A 21,289-nucleotide genomic window follows, 5' to 3' on the forward strand; every position below is an offset into this window, starting at 1 on the left:
ACACAACTATGTTACAATCCTTGTCAAGGATGCATTCAACCCCCCGCGGCCCCGGAAATCCCCCGGAAATCCCCCAGGTTGTCCCCCTCTAAAACCACCCGGGCGCGGCCGTAACCCCGGAAAAGGGGCAGGCAGCCGGCTCGGGCAGAACCCTCGTCCGCCTGGCGTCATGACTCGCGGATGGCCAGCTTGGCCAGGCCCAGGAGCAACCCAACCAGGATATCTTCAGCCCTACCCTCTTCCCTACGCACAGGCTGTCCAAAGATGAGGATGGTGGGTGAGAAATGCAGCCAGAAGGCAAGGAGCAGCCCTTTTAGATGGAACAGGTGCTGCAGCCTCACACACTCCATATACAGGATTCAATTTCACAAACGAGGCAGGCAGCTGGCGAGTGTGAAACGCCAGAGAAACAGGTTGCAGGGGACTCCTCAGTGCAGTACCCTCCAACCTCCACCCCAGAACCCCAATGTAGGGGGGGAGACGGAGGTGTCTTTGGTAGTTATCATCCTCCATAGCAGGTGACTCCATGTTGGCCTGCCCAGTTGCCTGGTGCTATACTCATGGATTGAGTGAAAGTTCATTGAGCTGTTATTCCTTCCCTCAGTCCTCCAGCTTGCAAAGTTCAGCACATGCATTGCAGAACAGGGTTGATTAAATCCCTTCGCCTTGGTCTGGGAATTAAGCTTTCTGAGTATTTTTCTCCATTTGTACAAAGCAATGTGAGCTCTGGAATATCTGCCATTTAGAGCGCCAATTAAAAAAGTTTGAAAAGCGTGAAGAAAACATTATCACAGCTGGTTTTCCTTCACTTCTGCCTTCAAATTAAAACAGTAGGTGAACAAACACCTTTTACTTGCAGCGTGTGACGAATATTACAGGACCTTCTGTAGACAGCATTAAAAGAGGCTGAATCAGTGGGCAAGAAAGCTTCACCACACCACAGGCCAGAAAAACACATTGTCCTGTGAGCTGAAATGGCACAGGGATAATAATTCACTTCAGCCTTGGGACTGCCTTGCATTGTGTGTGCCTGGGCTCTTGAATTAGTTTAGTTTAGTGATACAGCGCGGAAACAGGCCCTTCAGCCAACTGAGTCCGCACCGACCGGCGATCCCCGCACAGACCAGCAATCCCTGCACATTAACAGAAGCCTGCACACACTAGGCATAATTCATACTTATACCGAGTATACAAACCTAAGCCAATTAACCTACAAACCGGTACATCTTTGGAGTGTGGGATGAAACCGAAGATCTCAAAGAAAACACACACAGGTCACGGGGAGAACGTACAAACTCAGTGCAGACAGCAACCGTGGTTGGGATTGAAGCTGGTTCTCTGGCACTGCAAGCGTGGTAAGGCAGCAACTCTACCGCTGCGCCACTGTGTTGAGATTATACTCTTCCAAAAAAGTCCAGCTGGAACTTCCACAACAAATCTGAGTAGGATAGGATGTTCATTAAATTTTGAGAAAATCCTTAGTTTGGCTTTAAAATCCTTCATATAGTATATGAATGTCGAATTATACAAATGCCAGATATGTACATAAGTTCATAAGTTATAGGAGCAAAATGGGCCATTTGGTCCATCAAGTCTACTCAGCCATTCAGTTACTGGTCCACTCAACACAGAGATGAGGAAAGACATTTTTTCTCAGACCCTGTGAACACTTCTTCAAAGTGTGGTGTAAGATAAGTCCTTGAATATTCATAAGGTAAAGGAAAGATTCTTAATAAGGAATATTGCACAGTTGAGGTTGTAACCAGGTCAACCAGAATCTTATTGAACGATAGAGCAGGCTTGAAGAGCAGCTCCGTGGCCTATGCCTGTTCCCAGTTTGCATGTCCGCATTACCATTTCCAGCATTTGTGTTTCAGATTTCCCATTTCCCGTTCCTTCAGAACTTCAGATTCTGTAATGGCACTAGTTTTTCTATCTTTGAAAGTCATCCATTATTTCAAATGGCTCCTGCCTTCCATCCCATCATGGAATTTCCATTACATTCTCCCATCTTTCTCAACATCTTTAACTCTGTTTATCTCTTTCCTCTTGCAGTTCAAGAGTTGTAATGTTGTCTCTCAACAGGTGCCCTCTGACCTGCCAAGTATTGATAGCATCCCTATATTACTTTTGATTATATTGAAAGATTAAGTAAATCTTGAAGAATCAGAGTTAACATTCCTACCATTTCCAAAGAGGAAATTTTAACCCTATAATTCTTCCAGTCTCCCAGTTTTTCTATAAATAGACTTTCAAATCAAGTCAGAACAAGTCAAGTTTATTGTCATATGCACAAGTATGGTGAGGTACAAGCAGAATGATAAATCTTGCCTGTTGCAGCAACACAGGCAAATCAACTGTGTGGGGGGAACGGTGGCGCAGCAGTAGAGTTGTTCGCTTACAGTGCCAGAGACCCGAGTTCGATTCTGACTACGGGTGCTGTCTGTACGGAGTTTGCACGTTCTCCGCCTGACCTGCGTGGGTTTTCTCCGAGTTTCCTCCCACACTCCACAGAAGTACAGTTTGTAGGTTAATCAGCTTGGTATAAATGTAAACTGTTCCCAGTTTAGGATAGTGTTAGTGTTCGGGGATCGCTGGTCGGCACGGAGTTGGTGGTTCGAAGGGCCTGTTTCTGCACTCTACCTCTAAACTAAACTATACACAAAAATTAAATTATACATAAATTACACATAAATAACACAAAATATTTCCAAAAGAAAGAAAACTTTAAAAAAAACAAGACATTAGAGCACAACACAGCAAGAGAAAACCATAAGGACGTGGTAGCGCAGGGGTTGTTGTGTAGTGTTCCTTGTCGAGATAGGATTAGGGTTTTGTAGGTTGGTTCAAGAACTTGATAGTTGTAGGAATGTAGCTAATCCTGGACCTGGTGGTGTGGGACTTCAGGCTTCTGTACCTTTTTTCATTGTAGCATTCTTTTCCTTGGCTTAGTTATTTTCCCCCTGTTTATCTTATTTTCTTTCCTGCATTGTGGAATTATCCAGCTGGAACTTTCAATAAATGTAGTGTCATGTGAAGGGTCTAGACACACACTGCAGAACAAACACAAAAGCTGAAATGAGTTGTTAACCCTGACCTCTTTCAACATGTTTTTGGAGAATTCTGGGCTGTGGTGTGGATGAAGCTTATTTGTTGGAGAATTCATGGTCTTTAAATATATGGTGGAAGAGACGGGAGGCGTCGTTACAGATGTCTTTGTGAGTTGCGGAAATGCACAATGTAGATGGTATGGCCACAGCCATGGTGGTCTGGTACTGATCGATGTGCAATGTTAGAGAGGAGGGTTGTATGAAGAAGGTTCTTGACCCGAAACATCACCGATTCCTTCTATCCAGAGATACTGCCTGTCCTGCTGTGTTACTCCAGCATTGTGTTTCTATCTTGGATGCTCAACATACAGACTGTTTTATTCTGATCAATGTCCAGCTTTTTGTGTGTTGTTGGAACTGCACTCACCCAGGCCAATAGATAATATTCCATCACAACATGTGTAGGAAGGAAGTGCAGATGCTGGTTTGCTCTGAAGATAGGCACAAAATGCTAGATAGACACAAATAACTCAGCGGGTCATGCAGCATCTCAGCAAAAAAGGAATAGGTGACGATTCGGGTCGAGACCCTTCTTCAGACTGAGAGTCAGGGGAGAGAGGTATGAAAAGGTTCAGAGCAAATCAGAGCAGGCACCGATGACCAAGGAAAGGCGGAGCCCACAATGGTCCATTGTTAGCTGTAGAAGAGGTGATAACGATGGGATATAAGGATGCAAACAGTGGAGCTAACAGGATGACTAGGGTGGGGGAGGGGTGGAAAAAGAGGGAATGCAAGGGTTACTTGAAATTAGAGAAATCAATATTCATACCTTTCCTTGGTGTCTATCTTCGATATACCATCACAAACCTGACTTCTGCCTTGTAGATGGAAAATACTTTGGGGAGTTAGGAAGAGAGTCATTTACCTGAGAATATCAAGCCTCCCATTTGCTACAGGATTTATATAGCTGGTTCAGTTAACTTTCTGGTTAATGGTGACATGTATACCATAGAAGGTGATGATCTTGGTGATGATAATGCCTCTACATGCCCATGTAATGCTACTTAGATAGACAAAGTGCTGGCATAGCCCAGCGGGTCAGGCAGCATCTCTGAAGAAAAAGGACGGGTGATGTTTCGGGTCGGGACCCTTCTTCAGAAGTCTGTCCCGACGTGAAACATCACCCATCTTTTTCTCCAGAGATGCTGACTGACCCGCTGGGTTACTCCAGCACTTTTTGTCTGTGTTTGGTTATAAACCAGCATTTGCAGTTCCTTTCTACACATAATGCTACTTTAACCCTCCCTTATAGGACAGGCTAACTTCATGTCAATTGTAGCTTTTTAATGATCAAGGAATCCCTGAATGATGTCCAGGTCTTGGTGCAAGCTATGAAACATGGAACATTTGTTATCTAAAGTGCTGCAATTATTACACCGTAATCGTCAGTGAACATCTACACTCCTGACCAAATGAAAGAACTGAAGCAGGTTGGAGATAGCCCGGTGGAAATCTTGGGGCTGACATAATTAACCGAAAACAACAAAAGCCATCTTCCCTTGTCTAGGGTATGTCTTCAGCACATTGAAAAAAATCCCCCTGACACCCATTGATTCAAAAATCTCTATCCATTTGAATCTTGGATGAGGCCGAAAAAGCAATGGCCTCCTCATTTTGGAACACATCTGCCATTTTAGGACTGCTTGCTCTCTCTAGTCACACTGTTGACGTGTGCCCATTGAAGCATTGCATGAATTATCCAGGTGCCTCTTGCTTGCCAGTAGGAACCCAGCCAAAGAACCACCTAACACATCGAATGATCTGAGACACACGAGACTGCAGATGCTGGAACCTGGAACAAAAAATAAACAAAGAATTCTGCAGCCCAGGCAGAGGGAAATGGACAGACAAGATTTGGGGTCAGAAAGAGAAGAGGTAGCCAGTACAAAGAGGTGTGGAGGAGGGATAGGGCAAGTGACATGTAGATCCAGTGAGGAGGGGCAGATAGAGTCAGATGGGACTGGGAAGATTGAAGATAACGACGGATGCTGGGAGGGCATGTGGAGCCAGCAAAGGGCTGCAGATGTTGAATAAGATAAGTTTGCAGGAAAAATGTTCCCAATGTTGGGGAGTGCAGAACCTAGGGTCACAGTTTAAGAATAAGGGGTAGGCCATTTAGGACTGCGAGGGAGCAGCAGATAAAACCGTTTCACCCAGAAAGATAATGTGAATCTATGAACCATTTCCTCCGCAGAAGGGTGCAGTGGAGGCCAATTCACTGGATGTAGTCAACTCTGCCAGAGTAGAGTTACCCTATAGCTTGGAATCAAGGGAAATGGGGGAGACTAGGAACGGCGGGCTGAGAGGAACGATGGGGTACTGATTTTGACAGGTGAAAATCGGGGAGGAGATATTGAACAGATATCCCACTTCCCATCTAAGGCCTTAGTCCTTTAACTAAGTATTTATTCAAAATGCCTACTCCAGTACCAACTTTTCGTGTGGTTTCAGATACTGCAGTTTCTAAGGGATATGAAAAGGTATGAAATGGTTGCATGCATAATCTAAATCAAGCAAGGGGAAATGGTGGATGTTTCTAAGATGGAAACATTGGATAGATGGTGGACAGGGAAACATTGGTAGATGTATGTGTGATTGATGGGCAGATTGGGTTTTGAGACCTCTGGGAAGTGTGTGCTAAAACAGAGAAAAGTCTGTTTTAGCAAATGCAACATCCAGTAGCACATGGCCTCTTTGTTTGTGAATGTGTTTCCTGCGCTTGAGCTTAAGTTAATTTGCACAACAGCCTGACACTCCTCCCATTGCAATGTGAGCCAATTTGGAAGGCATGCAGGAATTATGCTCAGTTTGCACCTCTTCACTGAACATGGGACCCCTAACTTTGGAGTTGTCACCATTGTGACACCCTACGATACAATGACTAAGCACAAGAGTTGATCAAGGATTTTCATAAATAAATGGAGGTAAGATTTAATTCCTCTGACTCAATACTCAAAAATATCTGCAGCCCAGATATTCGCTCTCCACGACTTGCCAAACTTGAGCACCAACGTCTGGGTTACACCTGATCTTTACAATGCATTTACAGGGCAATAATTCTGGTGCAAATTTGCTTGTATAGAGTAGCCAAACAACATTGTAATTTTACTGCTTCGCTTCCACCACACCCAGATGGCTGGCCATGTGCTGAAGCAACTGTGCATTGGCTTCCACGCATACACTTCCAATAAGTCAGAACATTACAATACATGTTAAAACTATGTCCATTTAGAAACCCATTGCGAACAAAACAACGCACCTCTAATTTTTGCACTACGGAGGAATGAGCCTCTGGCTTAATGTGAACATGCATGTAGGAAGGAACTGCAGGTGCTGGTTTACACCGAAGATAGACACAGCATGCTGGAGTACTCAGCGGGACAGGCAGCACCTCTGGAGAAAAGGAATAGGTGACATTTCAGGTCGAAACTCTTCTTCAGGCAGAGAGCTAGGGGTAAGGGAAAATAGAGGTTTGAGATGGTACAGAACAAACTCCCAGCACCGACAACCAAAGAAAGTGGGAGCCCACAATGGTCCATTGTGGGCTGTGGAAGAGGAGATAATGAACAAGGGTTACTTGAAATTAGAGAAATCAATACCACTGGGTGGTAAGCTGCCCAAGCGAAATATGAGGTGCTGTTCCTCCAATTTGCATGCGGCTTCTCTCTGACAGTGGTGAAGGCCCAGGACAGGAAGGTCAGTAGGAGAGTGGAAAGGTGAGTTGATTTTAGAACAGAAAGTTCGATAGGAGAATGGGAAGGGGGAACATTCCTATTTCTGAATCAAAAATGCATGACTTCACTCAACACGGGGGAGGTGAGGCTTTGAATTCTGCCTTGACTTGCTGCAGGTTAGTTGCATCCAAGGAGATGTGCACGGGCTGTGTGTGGATGGATGAACTCCCACTTAGCTAATGAGTGATGGGAGCACATGGTAAAGCAGTAGTGGGTATGTTCATGTTGTGGCCTGCCAGACAGTTAATCAGGCAGCTCAGTCTGATTAACTCTGGCAACCCAGGCCTGCTTTAAACTGTCCTTTAAGGGATGAGTGCAAACTCTAAGAACAATTGATCGTAAGTTCATAAGTTCTATGAGCAGAATTATGGCATTCGGCCCATCGAGTCTATTCCATCATTCAATTATGGCTGATCTATCTTTCCCTTTCAACACCATTCTCCTGCCTTCTCACCATAACCCATGACACACATACTAATCAATAATCTGTCAATCTCCACCTTAAAAATATCCATTCTCTTGGACTCCACAGCCTTCTGTGGCAATGAATTCCACAGATTCACCACCCTCTGACTTAAGACATTCTTCCTCATCTCCTTTCCAAAGCTACATCATTTTATTCTGTGGCTATGGGCTTCTGGTCCTAGATTCTACCACTCCACACCCACTCTACCCAGGCCTTTCACTATTTAATAGGTTTCAATGAGGTCCCCCCTCATCTTTTTTAAACACGTGTACAGGCCCAATGCAGTTAAATGCTCAATTAATTAATCAATGTGACCGGGTGGAGTAATGGGACATTCTGATTCTCAAAAGTGGGACTGCATGTTACAAAGACATACATACACGTGAGATGGATCAGAGGAGGTCAGGGCCTTTCGTTGTTTATGCAGCTAATATTCATGTATTGAATTTCTAAATTCTATTTTTCTCAGAAATAGAATGCTTTTAGGACCAGTGCCACCTTGCTTCTTCATTCAGAAGTGGGATCAGAGGGATGGATATCTTTTGACTTGCCCCAAGAAATGAAGAAGTGCAGCTTGATTGAAGCTTAATTGTAAAAATTATATCTGTTACACTGATAAAACATCTAGACATTTTATAAAGTGTAATTGAATATTAAATGGAGAATATTAAATGGGATTTGGAAAACATCATTATATCTCCAGACTTTGCACATATTCCATAATGTTTGGGACAAAGACCCATCATTTATTTATTTGCCTCTGTACTCCACAATTTGAGATTAGTAATAGAGTGGTTAAAGTGCACATTGTCAGATTTAATAAAGGCCATTTTTACACATTTTGGTTTTAGCATGTAGAGATCACAGCAGTGTTTTTTCCAGAACTGTGGTTGTTCTTTTAAGTACTTCTTGGCAAACTGTAATCTGGCCATCCTATTTTTGCAGCTAACCGGTGGTTTGCATCTTGCAGTGGAGACTCTGTATTTCTGTTTATGAAGTCTTCTGTGGACAATGGTCATTGATAAATCCACAGCTGACTCCTGAAGAGTGTTTCTGACCTGTTGGACAGATGTTTAGGGATTTTTCTTTATTATAGAGAGAATTCTTCTGTCATTAGCTGTGGAGGTCTTCCTTGGCCTGCCAGTCCCTTTGCGATTAGTAAGCTCACCAGTGCTCTCTTTCTTCTTAATGATGTTCCAAACAGTTGATTTTGGTAAGCCTATTGTTTGGCTGATGTCTCTAACAGTTTAATTTGTGTTTCTCAGTCTTACAATGGCTACTTTGACTTTCATTGGCACAACTTTGGTCCCCATGTTGATAAACAGCAATAAAAGTGTCCAAAGGTGATGGAAAGACTGGAGGAAAGACTAGGTGCTGAGAACTCTCTTATACTTGCATCAATGCGACAATTAAACACACCTGAGCAATTACAAACACCCGTGAAGCCATGCGTCCCAAACATTATGGTGCCCTGAAATGGGGGGACTATGTATAAACACAGCTGTAATTTCTACATGGTGAAATCAATATGTATAAAAATGGCCTTTAATGAAATCGAACAATGTGCACTTTACCGCATGTGATTTTTTTCTATTACAAATCTCAAATTATGGAGTACAGAGGCAAATAAATAAATCATGGGTCTTTGTCCCAAACATTATGGAGGGCACTCCATATGTTCATTGTTACCAGACAGTGGAGCTGTTTCACTGTAAGGCACACTGTATGCATACCAAGTCTCTTTCATTGTTGGATTAGCACTGGGAAGGAATTGGACACATTTCAGTGCCTGTCTCCTAACATTAGGAGCTGCAGCGGTATCTGCTTTCTCATGCACTCGTAAACTACCTAGGGAGTCAAAATCGCTGATCCAGACTGAAAGAAGGAAATATAATGTCAAAGCCTTCTTTCTGCATCTAATAGATGACCAGGAGATCATGTAAAATGAGAATTTGTGAAAGAGTGCATAGATCTGAATTTTAAAGGTGAAGATTAAGCTAACCGAGCGGTAACGATCAGCAAAACGGCCGCCCACTCTACGCTTGGTCTCACCGATGTACTGGAAGCCACTCGATTTACATTGGGGAAGAGTCCCGACCCGAAACAGCATCTGTACATTCCTTGCTGCTTGAGCCGCTGAGTTTCTCCAGTAGTTTAGTTTTGTTTAGAGATACAGCATGGAAACAGGCCCTTCGGCCCACCAAGTCTGCGCCAACTAGCGATCCCGCACATTACCACTACCCCACACACACATTGGGGCCAATTTTACATTTGTACCAAGCCAATTAATCTACAAACCTGTACGTCTTTGGAGTGTGGGAGGAAACCGAAGGTCTTGGAGAAAACCCATGCAGGTTACGGGGAGAACGTACAAACTCTGTACAGAGAGCACCCGTAGTCAGGATCGAACCCGGGTCTCTGGCGCTGTAAGGCATTCGCTCTACCGCCCACACCTACATTGCACCACCATCTTCCATATTTTGGTTGCTTTTTCCATTGGGTTGGGCTATTTGTTTCAGTGCAATTTGCTTGAAATTGACTAGAGCACTGTTATTGATGAACAGAACTTCAAACATAAGTTAAGTCCATGGCAAATCGATTTGCTGCAAGCTTTTGTGCTGGTCTTAACGTCATGTTGCACACTGGCCCCATCCACAAAACTGGCCATACTCCAGATCGAACTAATCAGCATTGGGAGTTTCCAGTAATTGCGCCCACTTTCAGGGCCTAAAATTAACCTGGCAAAGTTTCAAAGCATTTGAATATAATTTTTTTTGATGTATTAAGCAATTGATCACAGCAAATGAATGTAACCAGAAAATGGTTCTATGTTATTTTAAACCATTTTCAGTCACGTAAATTCAGTTTCCTCAAGATAGCTCCAAATACAAGGGTTTTAAAAAAATATGTTTAAAAAAAATCATTTTTGAACATTTACCAATTATGCTGGTTCTTCATGGACACTACTCGGCAAAATGTAAGTAAAGTGTTCTTGAGGACAAAAACTTCTCAAAATGGTTGAAATTTTAGAGACATGACCTGGTGTAAACCGAGTACAGATCTTTTCTGCTGAGAAGTGGCTTTATATCTAACCTAAACATTTCTTTTGCAAGGGTTAAAATTGCAAGTCAAATGTAAAGTCAGAAAGATGGCTGATAACACCCAAGGCACAAACACTAACCTCTTGTATCTTTCTTATCAACATTATATTGCTCATATGTGTAGAAAGGAACTGCTGATGCTGGTTTATACCAAAGTGCTGGAATATATCAACGGGTAAGGCAACATCTCTGGAGAAAAAGGATTCTCCAGAGATGTCGCCTGACCCGATGAGTTACTCCAGCATTTTGTGCCTATCTTTTATATTACTCATAGTTGGTGGATCTTTGACCATAATTTGTGTGTCGTGTTACGTGTTTGCTGCACGAATTGTTAATTCAGCTTTTACTTTGCTTTCTAGGTTAGACCAGTCCTTGGGAAAACCAACAATGTTCCAATCTGTGTCAGGTAAATATATCAACCACATCTTGCAGTCTGACTGAAATGAACACAGAAGTACATCTTCAATATTGACATACAGGGAAGCTTTACTCCCCACCCTTCAGCAAACAATGACTAAAGTGGACACAAAATGCTGGAGTAACTCTCTGGAGAAAAGGAATAACCCTCTTCCCTGAAGCACAGTCTGAAGAAGGTCTCAACCTGAAACGTCACCCATTCAGAAATTCTGCCTGTCCCACTGAGTTACTCCAGCATGTTGTGTCTATCTTCAGTATAAACCTGCATCTGCAATTCCTTCCAACCTAATAAATTGGACAGTTGAGCCAGAGATATTTCGCATTAAAACCCAGCACGTGGTAAGTTTGTTGTTTCACTCCGAACAAAACTAGTGCAAACCACAAAATATTGCAACAATGTTCAGACTGCAACGATAGTTTTAACAAAGTAAAACATTATAAACTGCTTATCAATGATGAGAATAAAGTAGCCAGCCACAATGCGGTACGTAAAATCAAAATCTGCAGATGATAAAAATCTAAACATGAATCTGCATCTCAAGGTTTCAAGGCCAGTTTATTGTCACATGTACCAGTTAAGGTCCAGTGAAATTTGAGTTCCCATACAGCCATACTAAGTGAAAAGCTACAAGACACACAACCACATAAAAGTTAACATAAACATCCACCCCAGTGGATTCCACATTCCTCACTGTGATGGAAGGCAATAACGTTCATCTTCTTACTCCTTGTTCTCCCGCGGTCGGGACAGTCAAACCATCCACATCACAGATCAATGTCCCTGCAGCCGACAATCGACAATGGGGCAATTGGACAATGGGGATATCTCTGATGCCAGCATTGCCATCATGATAAGCTGTGATAAATCTATCTGGTTAATAGGTCTATGACCAATTATATAGTCATACAGCCATAAAGCATGGGAACAGGCCCTTCGGCCCAACTCGACCTTGCTGTCTAAGACCACATTTATAGTATTGTGTTCGGTTTTGATTACCATGTTATAGGAAAGATATTGTCAAGCTGAGAAGAGTGCAGAGAAGATTTATAAGGGTGTTGCAAGGACTCGAGAGAGAGAGAGAGAGAGAGAGAGAGAGAGAGAGGTTGAACAGGCTACGACTTTATTCCTTGGAGCACAGTAAGATGAAGGCTGATCTGATAGAGATGTACAAATTTTGAAAGGAATAAATCAGGTGAAAGCAGTCTTTTGCCCAGTGTAAGGCAAACGAGTACCTGAGGACATTGGTTTAAGGTGAGGGGAGGAAAATTTATTAGGAACCAGAAGGGTAACTTTTTTACACAAAGGGTGGTATATGAAATAAGCTGCTGGAGGAGGTAGTTGAGGCAGGTTCTATAATAACATTTAAGAGACAATTGGACAGGTACATGGATAGGACAGGATTAGAGGGATATGTGCTAAGCACCAGCAGGTGGGACTAGTGTAGATAGGGCATGTTGGTCGGCATGGCAAATAGGAGGCATGGGGCCTGTTTCCACGCTATGGCTTGCATTTGACCCATATTGCTCTAAACCTTTCTTATCTATATCCAAATATCTTCTAAATGTTGTTATAGTATCTTCCTCAACCACTTCCTCTGGCAGCTCGCTCCGTACATGTAGCACCCTCTGTGTGGAAAAAGTTGTCCCTCAGGTTCCTATTAATTCAGTTACCTCTCTCCTTAACCCTATGCACTCTGGTTCTTGATTCCTGAACACTAGGAAAAAAGACTGTGCATTCACTCCATCTATGACCCTCACAATTTTATCCACTTCTATGAAATCATCCATCAACCTCCTATGTCCTAGCCTGCCCAGCCTGCCCCGAAAACTCAGTTGGTGAGAGAAAGTACAAATGGGGGAATGTAAAAAGCTGTGAATTATAGAGCTGTGGGAAATGCTCAACTAGTCAGGTTGCACTGGTGGAGATGAAACACTGGCCCAATATTACAAATTGATAACCTTGATGACCTACAGAAGAACTGACTAGCAACAGGGGAAGCAAGTTACCTGAAGTTATTGACCTGGAGTGAGGAAGCCTGCGATGTACTATACACTTCAGTGAGAGGGACTGGAAGCAGGGTCAAAGAGTAACATTTTAAAGAGGGTTTTGACGATGGTGTGAGATCCAGCCAGAGATGGAGATGTTTAGAGAGACTGTACCTGAGTCTAGTATGAAGACGTGTGAGATTGAGATGCGAAGGGATAGCAGTGCAGCACAAATTAGTGTGGAATGGAATATTGCCAACAGGGCTTTGAATGGGTTGAAATCTGAATGGCAATGGATGATGGCTCAGGAGGTTTAAGGTGAGGGAAGGGGGAAAGATTTAATAGGAATCTGAGGGGTAACCTTTTTACACAATGGGTGGAGGGTGTACGGAACGAGCTGCCAGAGGAGATAGTTGAGGCAGGTACTATTGCAATGATTAAGAAAGAAGTACATGGATAGAATAGGTTTAGAGGGATAAACGCAGGCAGGTGGGGTTGTATGGATGAGACATTGGTGGGTGTGGGCAAGTTTGGCCGAAGGGCCTGTTTCCACACTGTATGACTCCATGAGTGGTTCAGGCAAGACACATTCTGATTCCCTTGAGGGTTGGCTGTGCATTGCTGTCATTTTACTCCGTATAGTGACTCCAGTGTACCAAATTCAATTGCAACCTCAAGTACTGCCACTTTGGAGTTTGCAAGTTCCCCGGGGGCTTCAGTTTCCTCCCAAATCCTAAACATGTGCTGGTCATAGGTAAATTGCCGCCAGTGTGGGTGGGTGGTAGGAGAGTTAGGTTGAGTTAATTCGCATGGGAGAGAGAACAGAGCACATGGGAATAAATGGGGCGTTGGGATTGCCCGTAGCCTCGATGTGTCAATAGCCTCTTTCTATGCCAAGAGAAAATATATAATCAAAACAAATAAATGATGATGAGGCAGGTGATTTAAACTAATGGCAGAACTGGATCTTGGTTAGAGACTTTATTGCATACAAGGTCTCGCAAATTAATAATGTTAAAGTGATGACTATCAAACTTGGAGGAAAGTATTTAAGTGGAAGGTGGTAAATGGGAGATACTGTTAAAATCAGCTTTAGGTCAGAGAGAGGGCCAGTACTCCTGGTCATGTGCAGGTAAACCATGTCTGGTTTAAAGAAACAGCACGGAAACAGACACTTCAGCCCACCAAATCCATGCTGACTATCGCACCAACTTCTATGTTATCTCATTTTATCACTCTAAAAGCAATTTACAGAGGCCAATTAAACTACAAATCTGCGCGACAATTCAGGATATGGAAGGTAACCAGAGCACCCAGAATAAACCCACGCTTTCACACTGAGAATGTGTAAACTCCACACAGACAGGCCCCGAGGTCAGGATTGAACCTGGGTCTCTGGCACAGAGGCAGCAGTGTACCAGCTGTGCCACTGTATGTGGGCACCAGAAGAGGATATGGATAGGCTCAGTCTGCAATGCCCCACAATGGAACAGGGTGCCTTAATACTTTAAACTTTTTTTGACTATAGATATAAGGCGAGGAAACAGGCTCTTCATCCCACTGAGTCTGGGCAATTAGCACTACACAATAGGGACAAGTTACAATTTACAGAAGCCAATTAGCCTACAAACCTGCACGTCTTTGGAGTGTGGGAGGAAATTGGACCAGCTGGAGAAGACCCATGCGGTCACAGGGAGAACATACAAACTCTGTACAGATAGCGCCCATTGTCAGGGCTGAATCCAGGTCTCTGGCACTGTAAGGCAGCAACTCTACCGCTGCGCCACCCTGCCGACCTGCCACTGGTCATTATCCACGTGGATAAGGCATCAATGGGCGTCCAGCACCTGTGGATCCAAATCTCTGCCAGAAATCAATGATTTCAGCAGCAGAGGAAGACGGATGAGAGGAAAATGGCATGTAAATGCAGATTTGCGTTTGAACCCAGTCCAGAATGAATGAGGAATAAATTTTTAAGTGAGGTAAGTTGGCAATGTAAAGCCTGCCTAATTTATTTGCAGTTTTATGCATGAGTCCATAGTACATTTCCAACACAATCCAGCACTTATTGGCACTAAGCTGTCAGTCTCATTCAGAGAGGCCACAAGGAGAACAGCTTGGAAATATTCCACAAAAGCAATTGGCAGTAGGCATTCTGAGGTTGCAGAAGCATAGAGGAAACTTCACTTTGCATCAAGTATCATGCTCCACTTGACCTTTCGGCCTTTGTGTTGACATCAGGGAAAATCCAGCATTCTGCTGCACTCCTGCCTTTCCCCATTAAATGATGCAGAGAAATTCCTTCCCTCTCAAAACCAAACTCCAGCCAAGTCACTGAAGTATGTTTTTACACCTTGTGTCGCAGGTAATTGAACATTATTTATTAATGAATTGACCTTATATCTGACCTGGCACAATGAAAATCAGAATTAATTCATCTCTCGTGGTGAGACGTACTTTTACATCTTTACCTGGGAAGTTTCATGTACTGTGGTTAAACATGCAGGCTGGTTGTAAAGTCTTAAGACTTGACAGCCCAATCCAGCCTGAAAACTAATCTAGTTTACAGCAGGGACTCTTTGTGAGAAGGCATCATTTCAAAAATGTGAATTTGAGACTTTAACGAGATTTGCAGTTTCAGAGATTTCTGATGCAATTTATTCTTATCAGTTGTAAAAATATTTATCCAAACGTATTGCTATCACTTTCTGTGAAATCATTTAAAATGCTCATGATTTCATTCTTCTTCTCATGGTATGTTTCAGAAAAGAGCCAGGACAGAGGAAAGAACACAATCGGAGCTCGACTTAACAGGGTAGAAGAGAAGGTAAGGCGGCTTTACAGTTAACATGTCATGAGGTGATAAATACATTCAGCAAACTGAGTTCACACATATCCTGCTAATACCTCGACAATGACCAGTTTTTGCCATTTTGAAGGGCCTTCGCTCTTCCGATGTAATCGATGAGCACGCACCGATCATTTTGCTTCTTGTACAGTTATGACAATGGGCAACTTGAGTCCAGTTTTTCTCCAGAGCTTCTCGTCTCCACCATGTGCTGTGTTGGAGAAGATGGCAGAGCCAATGTGAGGGAGGAAGACGAGATGAAGAAAATCACTTGTTGCTCCTTTGCGCTCCCTGGTGGTCAGGTGTGCGAAATGCAAATGGTGTCCAGGTGTACGGTCACCTCACTCTCAGTCATGGCTGTTTGCATCACCTGCATTAGGAACTAGATTTTCCAAGACTGATGAAAAAATCCCTGACCAAGTCAATGGATAATTTTAAGGTGGAGATTGACATATTCTTGATTAGTAAGAGTGTCAGGGGTTATGAGGAGAAGGCAGGAGAATGGGCTTGAGAGGGAACAATAGATCAGGGATCATTGAAACTTCAAACACAATAAGCGATTTACCAGGTAAGTCCTTGATGACGTTTCTGCCCACAGGGATCTGTGGACATAAAATCATGGGCAATGTCTAGCCAATTATTTCACATCACGCATCGTATCTAGTCCAGCCATGGCAGTGACGTCTGCCTTTTCTGCCCAGGCAAAGAAACAATGGTGACTGCAATGAGATGCTAATGTGGTGCCCGACTTTGTGCATCCGTAATCTTAGTTTCAACTAACAGTTCAAGAAGACTGCTTTGCCATCTTGTGAAACTCCAGCAAGATAACTGAATTGTAATCAGTGCAGAGTATTAGTAATTCAGTGCAGACCTTTGAGCATGTACTAAAGGCTTTCAATTATTTCTTAATGCAAGAAATAAAACTGCATTTGTATGTTGTGTCAGTTATTTTTGCGATGATAAACATCGTCTGTGTTGTGAGCAACCATTGTTTTATCAGGTCTTATTATCTGGCATTCTGCGTTCTGAGAAATCTCAGTTCAATAGCGAAAATAAATCAATATTGCTTTTCTCAGAATGTCGACACTTTGTGGTCCCAGACTTGTTCAATGGTACATTGGAAACTACTGTGTTAATCCCCAACCAACCCATCTCTTTTCTCATTAAATGAGTCATTCATGATGCTGTGGTTTCTAATGTCACTTCTGGGTGAACAGTGCTACATTTCAGGTGAATGGTATGGAGGGAAAAGAAGGCAGCTTGTCCTGGATTGAGTCACACAGTGACGATGCAAGGTGGGAAAGTAGAGAGGCTTCTAACCGGACCTAGAGGCCGAGAAGCACGTAGTACTGTGTTGAATGTCACCCCGCATCACCAAGCATTGATCAATCATCTCCATTGATTATTGTGTAGGAAGGAAATGCAGATGCTGGTTTAAACTGAAGATAGACACAAAATGCTGGAGTAACTCAGCAAGTCAGGCGAAGGAATGGATGACGTTTCGGGTCGAGACCCTTCTTCACACAGAACGTCACCCATTCCTTCTCACCAGAGATGCTGCCCATCCCACTGAGTTACTCCAGCATTTTGTGTCTTATCTCCATTAATTAATGTATGGTGTTGGCATTGGATGGGAAGTGACACAAACTTTATCAGTCGCCCAACAAGGTTAACATTTTTGACAGAGCACCCAACTACATTTGCATACAGTGCACGATAAAGTAGAGATGCGCAAACCATCTTGTTCTGTGCGATGCAAGATGGTTCTACAAAGACACAAGGAATGGACCCTTCATCCTTCCGAATATCTTTATGCAGTTTGAGGACATGTACCTGTGAGTATGTCATCATCAGCATGCATCAGTTTAATGCACTCCCTCAAGAACTGAAGTTGCCCCTTGGTCCCATGTGTCTCTTTGTCCCACTCCTCTGCACTTTCCCCATTGTCTTCTCAGGTATTGTTTGCTTTCAGGGGGAAAGCTATGGGGAAAGAGCAGTGGAGTGGAAAGAGAGAGTGAAATGTGGAATGAGTATATAATGGAGAAGGGCAGAGAAATTGAGGAGACTGAAAAAAGAGAGCAAGGGGCTGAGATGGAGAAAGATACAGAGGGGATGTAAGACGGGTTGGGGTGGAGTAAAAGCGAGGATAGACACAAAATGCTGGAGCAACTCAGCGGGACAGGCAGCATCTCTGGAGAGGAGGAATGGTTTTGGGTCGAGACCCACATATGTATTAGGAGAGAGTGAGTGGGTGATAGAGCTGGCATGAAAGAGTGGGAGATGGCGAGGAAGATGTGGCATGAGGGAAACAGATTAACTTGATTCTGTGAGGGCATGGGATGGGGAATCAGTTACAATTTGTTCCGCTATTCCCCTTTGAAGACTGCATTTCTGCCGGTGCCTTCCATAATTCACAAAGGTGTTACACAATAAGGAAGTTCCCCTGCCTTGCCTCCCCTTTGCCAGTTGTATTAAAAATGAAAAATGGAAATAAAGTTGCAGCTACTCTCCCCTCCCCTCCCCCACTCTGGTAAAGATCACAGGGGAAGTACGTAATGGGGAAAGTCCCAGCACAGATCACAGGCTGCAGAGTGCAGAGCAGACCAGTAAAGTCGAAATGCTGAGGGGTCCCAGTTCTGCAAAACTCTTCTTGGAATTAATGGATTTGGAAAAAAATCTAAATAATTGTTTAATAATTATTTCTAGGAAGCAGCTTATGTTTTGAGGTTTGTAAACCACGTGGTGGTATTTTGTTTCTGAAGCAGATTGGTGGAAAAAATATTATTTGATATGTGTAGGTCTCTTGACGTCGCAAGTGTTGTTGGGATGGAGAGGTCGACAGATATAGCTCATGCCCTCTGTTATCGCACCACTTTGCTTAAAAGCATCGCTATCAACTCTCCATGCTGTCATAGCTGGAATGCAAGAGGTTAACGGGTGACTTTCTGCTGACAAACTCAACCGTTTCTCCTTCCCGTGCCCTCACTGGCTCCAGAGACTGTGCTCCCCATACACCACATCTTCCTCGCCATCTCTCATGCCAGCTTCTTCACTCACTCACTCACTCACTCCCAATACGTATGCTTTTTCTCTACCCCTTTCCCTCTCGCATTCCCTCCCTATCTTTCTCCATCTCAGCCCCTGACTTTTTTTGTCTCCTTATTTCCTCTACCCTTCTCTTTATATACTCTTTCCAGATTTCACTCTCTCTGTTAACCCTCCCTTGCTATCTGTTTCCATCTCTATCTCTCATGGCACTGATCTCCCTGTCCCTTCACCCCTTCTTTTATATGCCACCCTTCTTTCTTGTTGGCTCCCTTTTCATAATTCACTCCTTTATTACACTTCTCCATCTCCATTGGGGCAGTCACGGAGGCGCAGTCACGGAGGCCCAACCTCGGGTACTGTCTGTACGGAGTTTGTACGTTCTCCCCGTGACCACGTGGGTTTTCTCTGGGTGATCTGGCTTCCTCCCACACTCCAAAGACAAACAGGTTTGTCGGTCAGTTGGCTTTGTTAAAGATTGTTAATTGTCCCTGGTGTGTAGGATATTCCTGGTATATTGGGATCGCTGGTTGGCACAGACATGGTGGGCCGAAGGCCCTCTTTCCACGCTTTATCTTTCAACAAAGAACAACTAAATTAAAAATCTTTTGCACTTTCCCCACACACTTGCCCTCTTTCTACATCTCCCTGTCCCGACGGTTCAGTTGCCTTTGCCTTGCTCTCTGTGAGTCTGGCATTAATAATCTGAGCAACAGACTTGTGACATGGTGTAACAATCACCTTTACATTGGCAACACTCTGGCACTTTCTAATTATGGATTATTGTCAACCAAAATCCTCTAGTTGCTGCAGAGCTTTTTCCCCCCCTAAATTTGCATAAAGTTTTAAAAATCAAAACATGCATGTGAGATTAGATTAGTTTGATTTAGATGCTGAAACTTTCTTATAAACCTTCCAGTTACCTGGTTAAGATTTTGCAAGGAAACCAAAAATCCTTGTAATGTTTTCAACAATAAAAGCTCCTATTTCCTTGTCCAGGGACGGATCAAATTATTTTTTTCACTATTTCCTCCTATATTTTTTTTGCTTGAGTAAACTATTCACAGGCTCGGGTTATTATAGATCATTTGTCTGGAGAATTTCCATTTCCACTTGAAAGTCTCCCCTTCCAGTTAATACGGTTACCATTAGTCCATTTTTTTAGTTTAGTTTAGAGCTCCAGCGCAGAAACAGGCCTTTCAACCCACTGATTCTGCGCCGACCAGCGATCCTAAACACGCTGAGGACAATTTACTATTTTTACCGAAGCCAATTAACTTATCAACGTGTACGTCTTTGGAGTGTGGGAGGAAACCAGAGCACCCGGGGAAAACTCACGTTGTCTCGGGGAGGGCATACAAACTCTGTGCGGACTGCACCCATAGTCAGGATCAAACCAGGGTCTCTGGCGCTGTAAGGAAGCAATTATACTGCCGCGCCCCATGCTATCCTCTGGGTATGTCATTTTCAAAGCCTTAATATGCCTTTTATCCCAGGGTGGAAACCTACGCGATCACATGGAGAATGTACAAACCCCACACAGGCAGCACCCGAATCAAACCCGGGTCGCTGGTGTAGTAAGGCAGCAACTCTACCGCTGTATCACTGTGTCGCCCATTCCGTACAAAAGAGGAACTCTGGCAAAGGGCAGAATAGTGGTGATTTTGCAGAGCACATATGTTCAGTTTGCAGGAGAGACCCTGAGCATCCTTTTGCCTGCCCCTTCAGTATTCCACATCGCTCCCACTCTGCCCTTTCTGCCTGTGGCTTCCTGCACTGTTGCAACCAAGCCCAGCACACGATGAACGACAACTCCTCATCTTCTATCTGGGCATATTGCCGCCTTCCGGACTCAACATTGAATTCACCAATTTAGATAATCCCCAGCTTACAAACACGTGACTTATGTACAGCCCATACAGTTGAACGAGTATTTGGGAGACCAGCGGGATGGATTTGCAGGTTCTATCAACGTTTAAGAAACATTTGGACAGGTGCATGGATAGGGGAGGATTAAAGGGATATAGGCCCAAGGTAGGCAGGTGGCATTAATGTAAATGGGGCATGAGAGTCGGCATGGCCAAGTTGGGCCGAAGGGCCTGTTTCCATGCTGTATGACTAAATGACTCTATTTGTTAACTGCTGGGTGGTAGCACTCAACTTCTGCCCTATGGGAATTTGGTTCCGACTTGAAACAGAGTTACGAACCATTCACATGAACCTATAGGTGACCTATAACTAACGATTTGTTTCAGTCTGTATTGGAAGTTGTTTCAGTCTATCATCGTTTTGGCCTACTGGTATCGTCTGACTTGTTGGGCATGTTCCACAGCCTTATTACAACAACACATCACATGTACAATGAAATGCTCTTCTCACTGCTACTCTATTCACTTTTCAGTTTTTAACCATTTGATGACAGCCTAGGCATGGTGGCGCAGCAGTAAGAGTTGCAGTGCCAGAGACCCAGGCTCAATCATGACTATGGCCGCTGTCTGTATGAAGTTTGCACGTCGTCCCTGTGGCCCTGTGTGTTTTCTCCCAGTGCTCCAGTTTTCTCCCACATTCCAAAGACATTAGGA

The 21,289-nt window shown here is 43.6% G+C and overlaps 1 protein-coding gene across 1 annotated transcript in view; it reads left to right on the forward strand.

Annotated features, from left to right (window-relative positions):
* Positions 1–21,289, forward strand: part of LOC129705854 (potassium voltage-gated channel subfamily KQT member 1-like) — a 633,448-nt gene that overhangs the window by 399,391 nt on the left and 212,768 nt on the right. The window contains exons 15-16 of the mRNA XM_055649698.1: positions 10,771–10,817; positions 15,580–15,641. Of these exons, the coding sequence (XP_055505673.1) occupies positions 10,771–10,817; positions 15,580–15,641 (109 nt within the window). The remainder of the gene's footprint in view (positions 1–10,770; positions 10,818–15,579; positions 15,642–21,289) is intronic.

Source organism: Leucoraja erinacea, chromosome 18 (assembly GCF_028641065.1).
Source record: "Leucoraja erinacea ecotype New England chromosome 18, Leri_hhj_1, whole genome shotgun sequence".
NCBI classification, from domain to species: Eukaryota; Metazoa; Chordata; class Chondrichthyes; order Rajiformes; family Rajidae; genus Leucoraja; species Leucoraja erinaceus.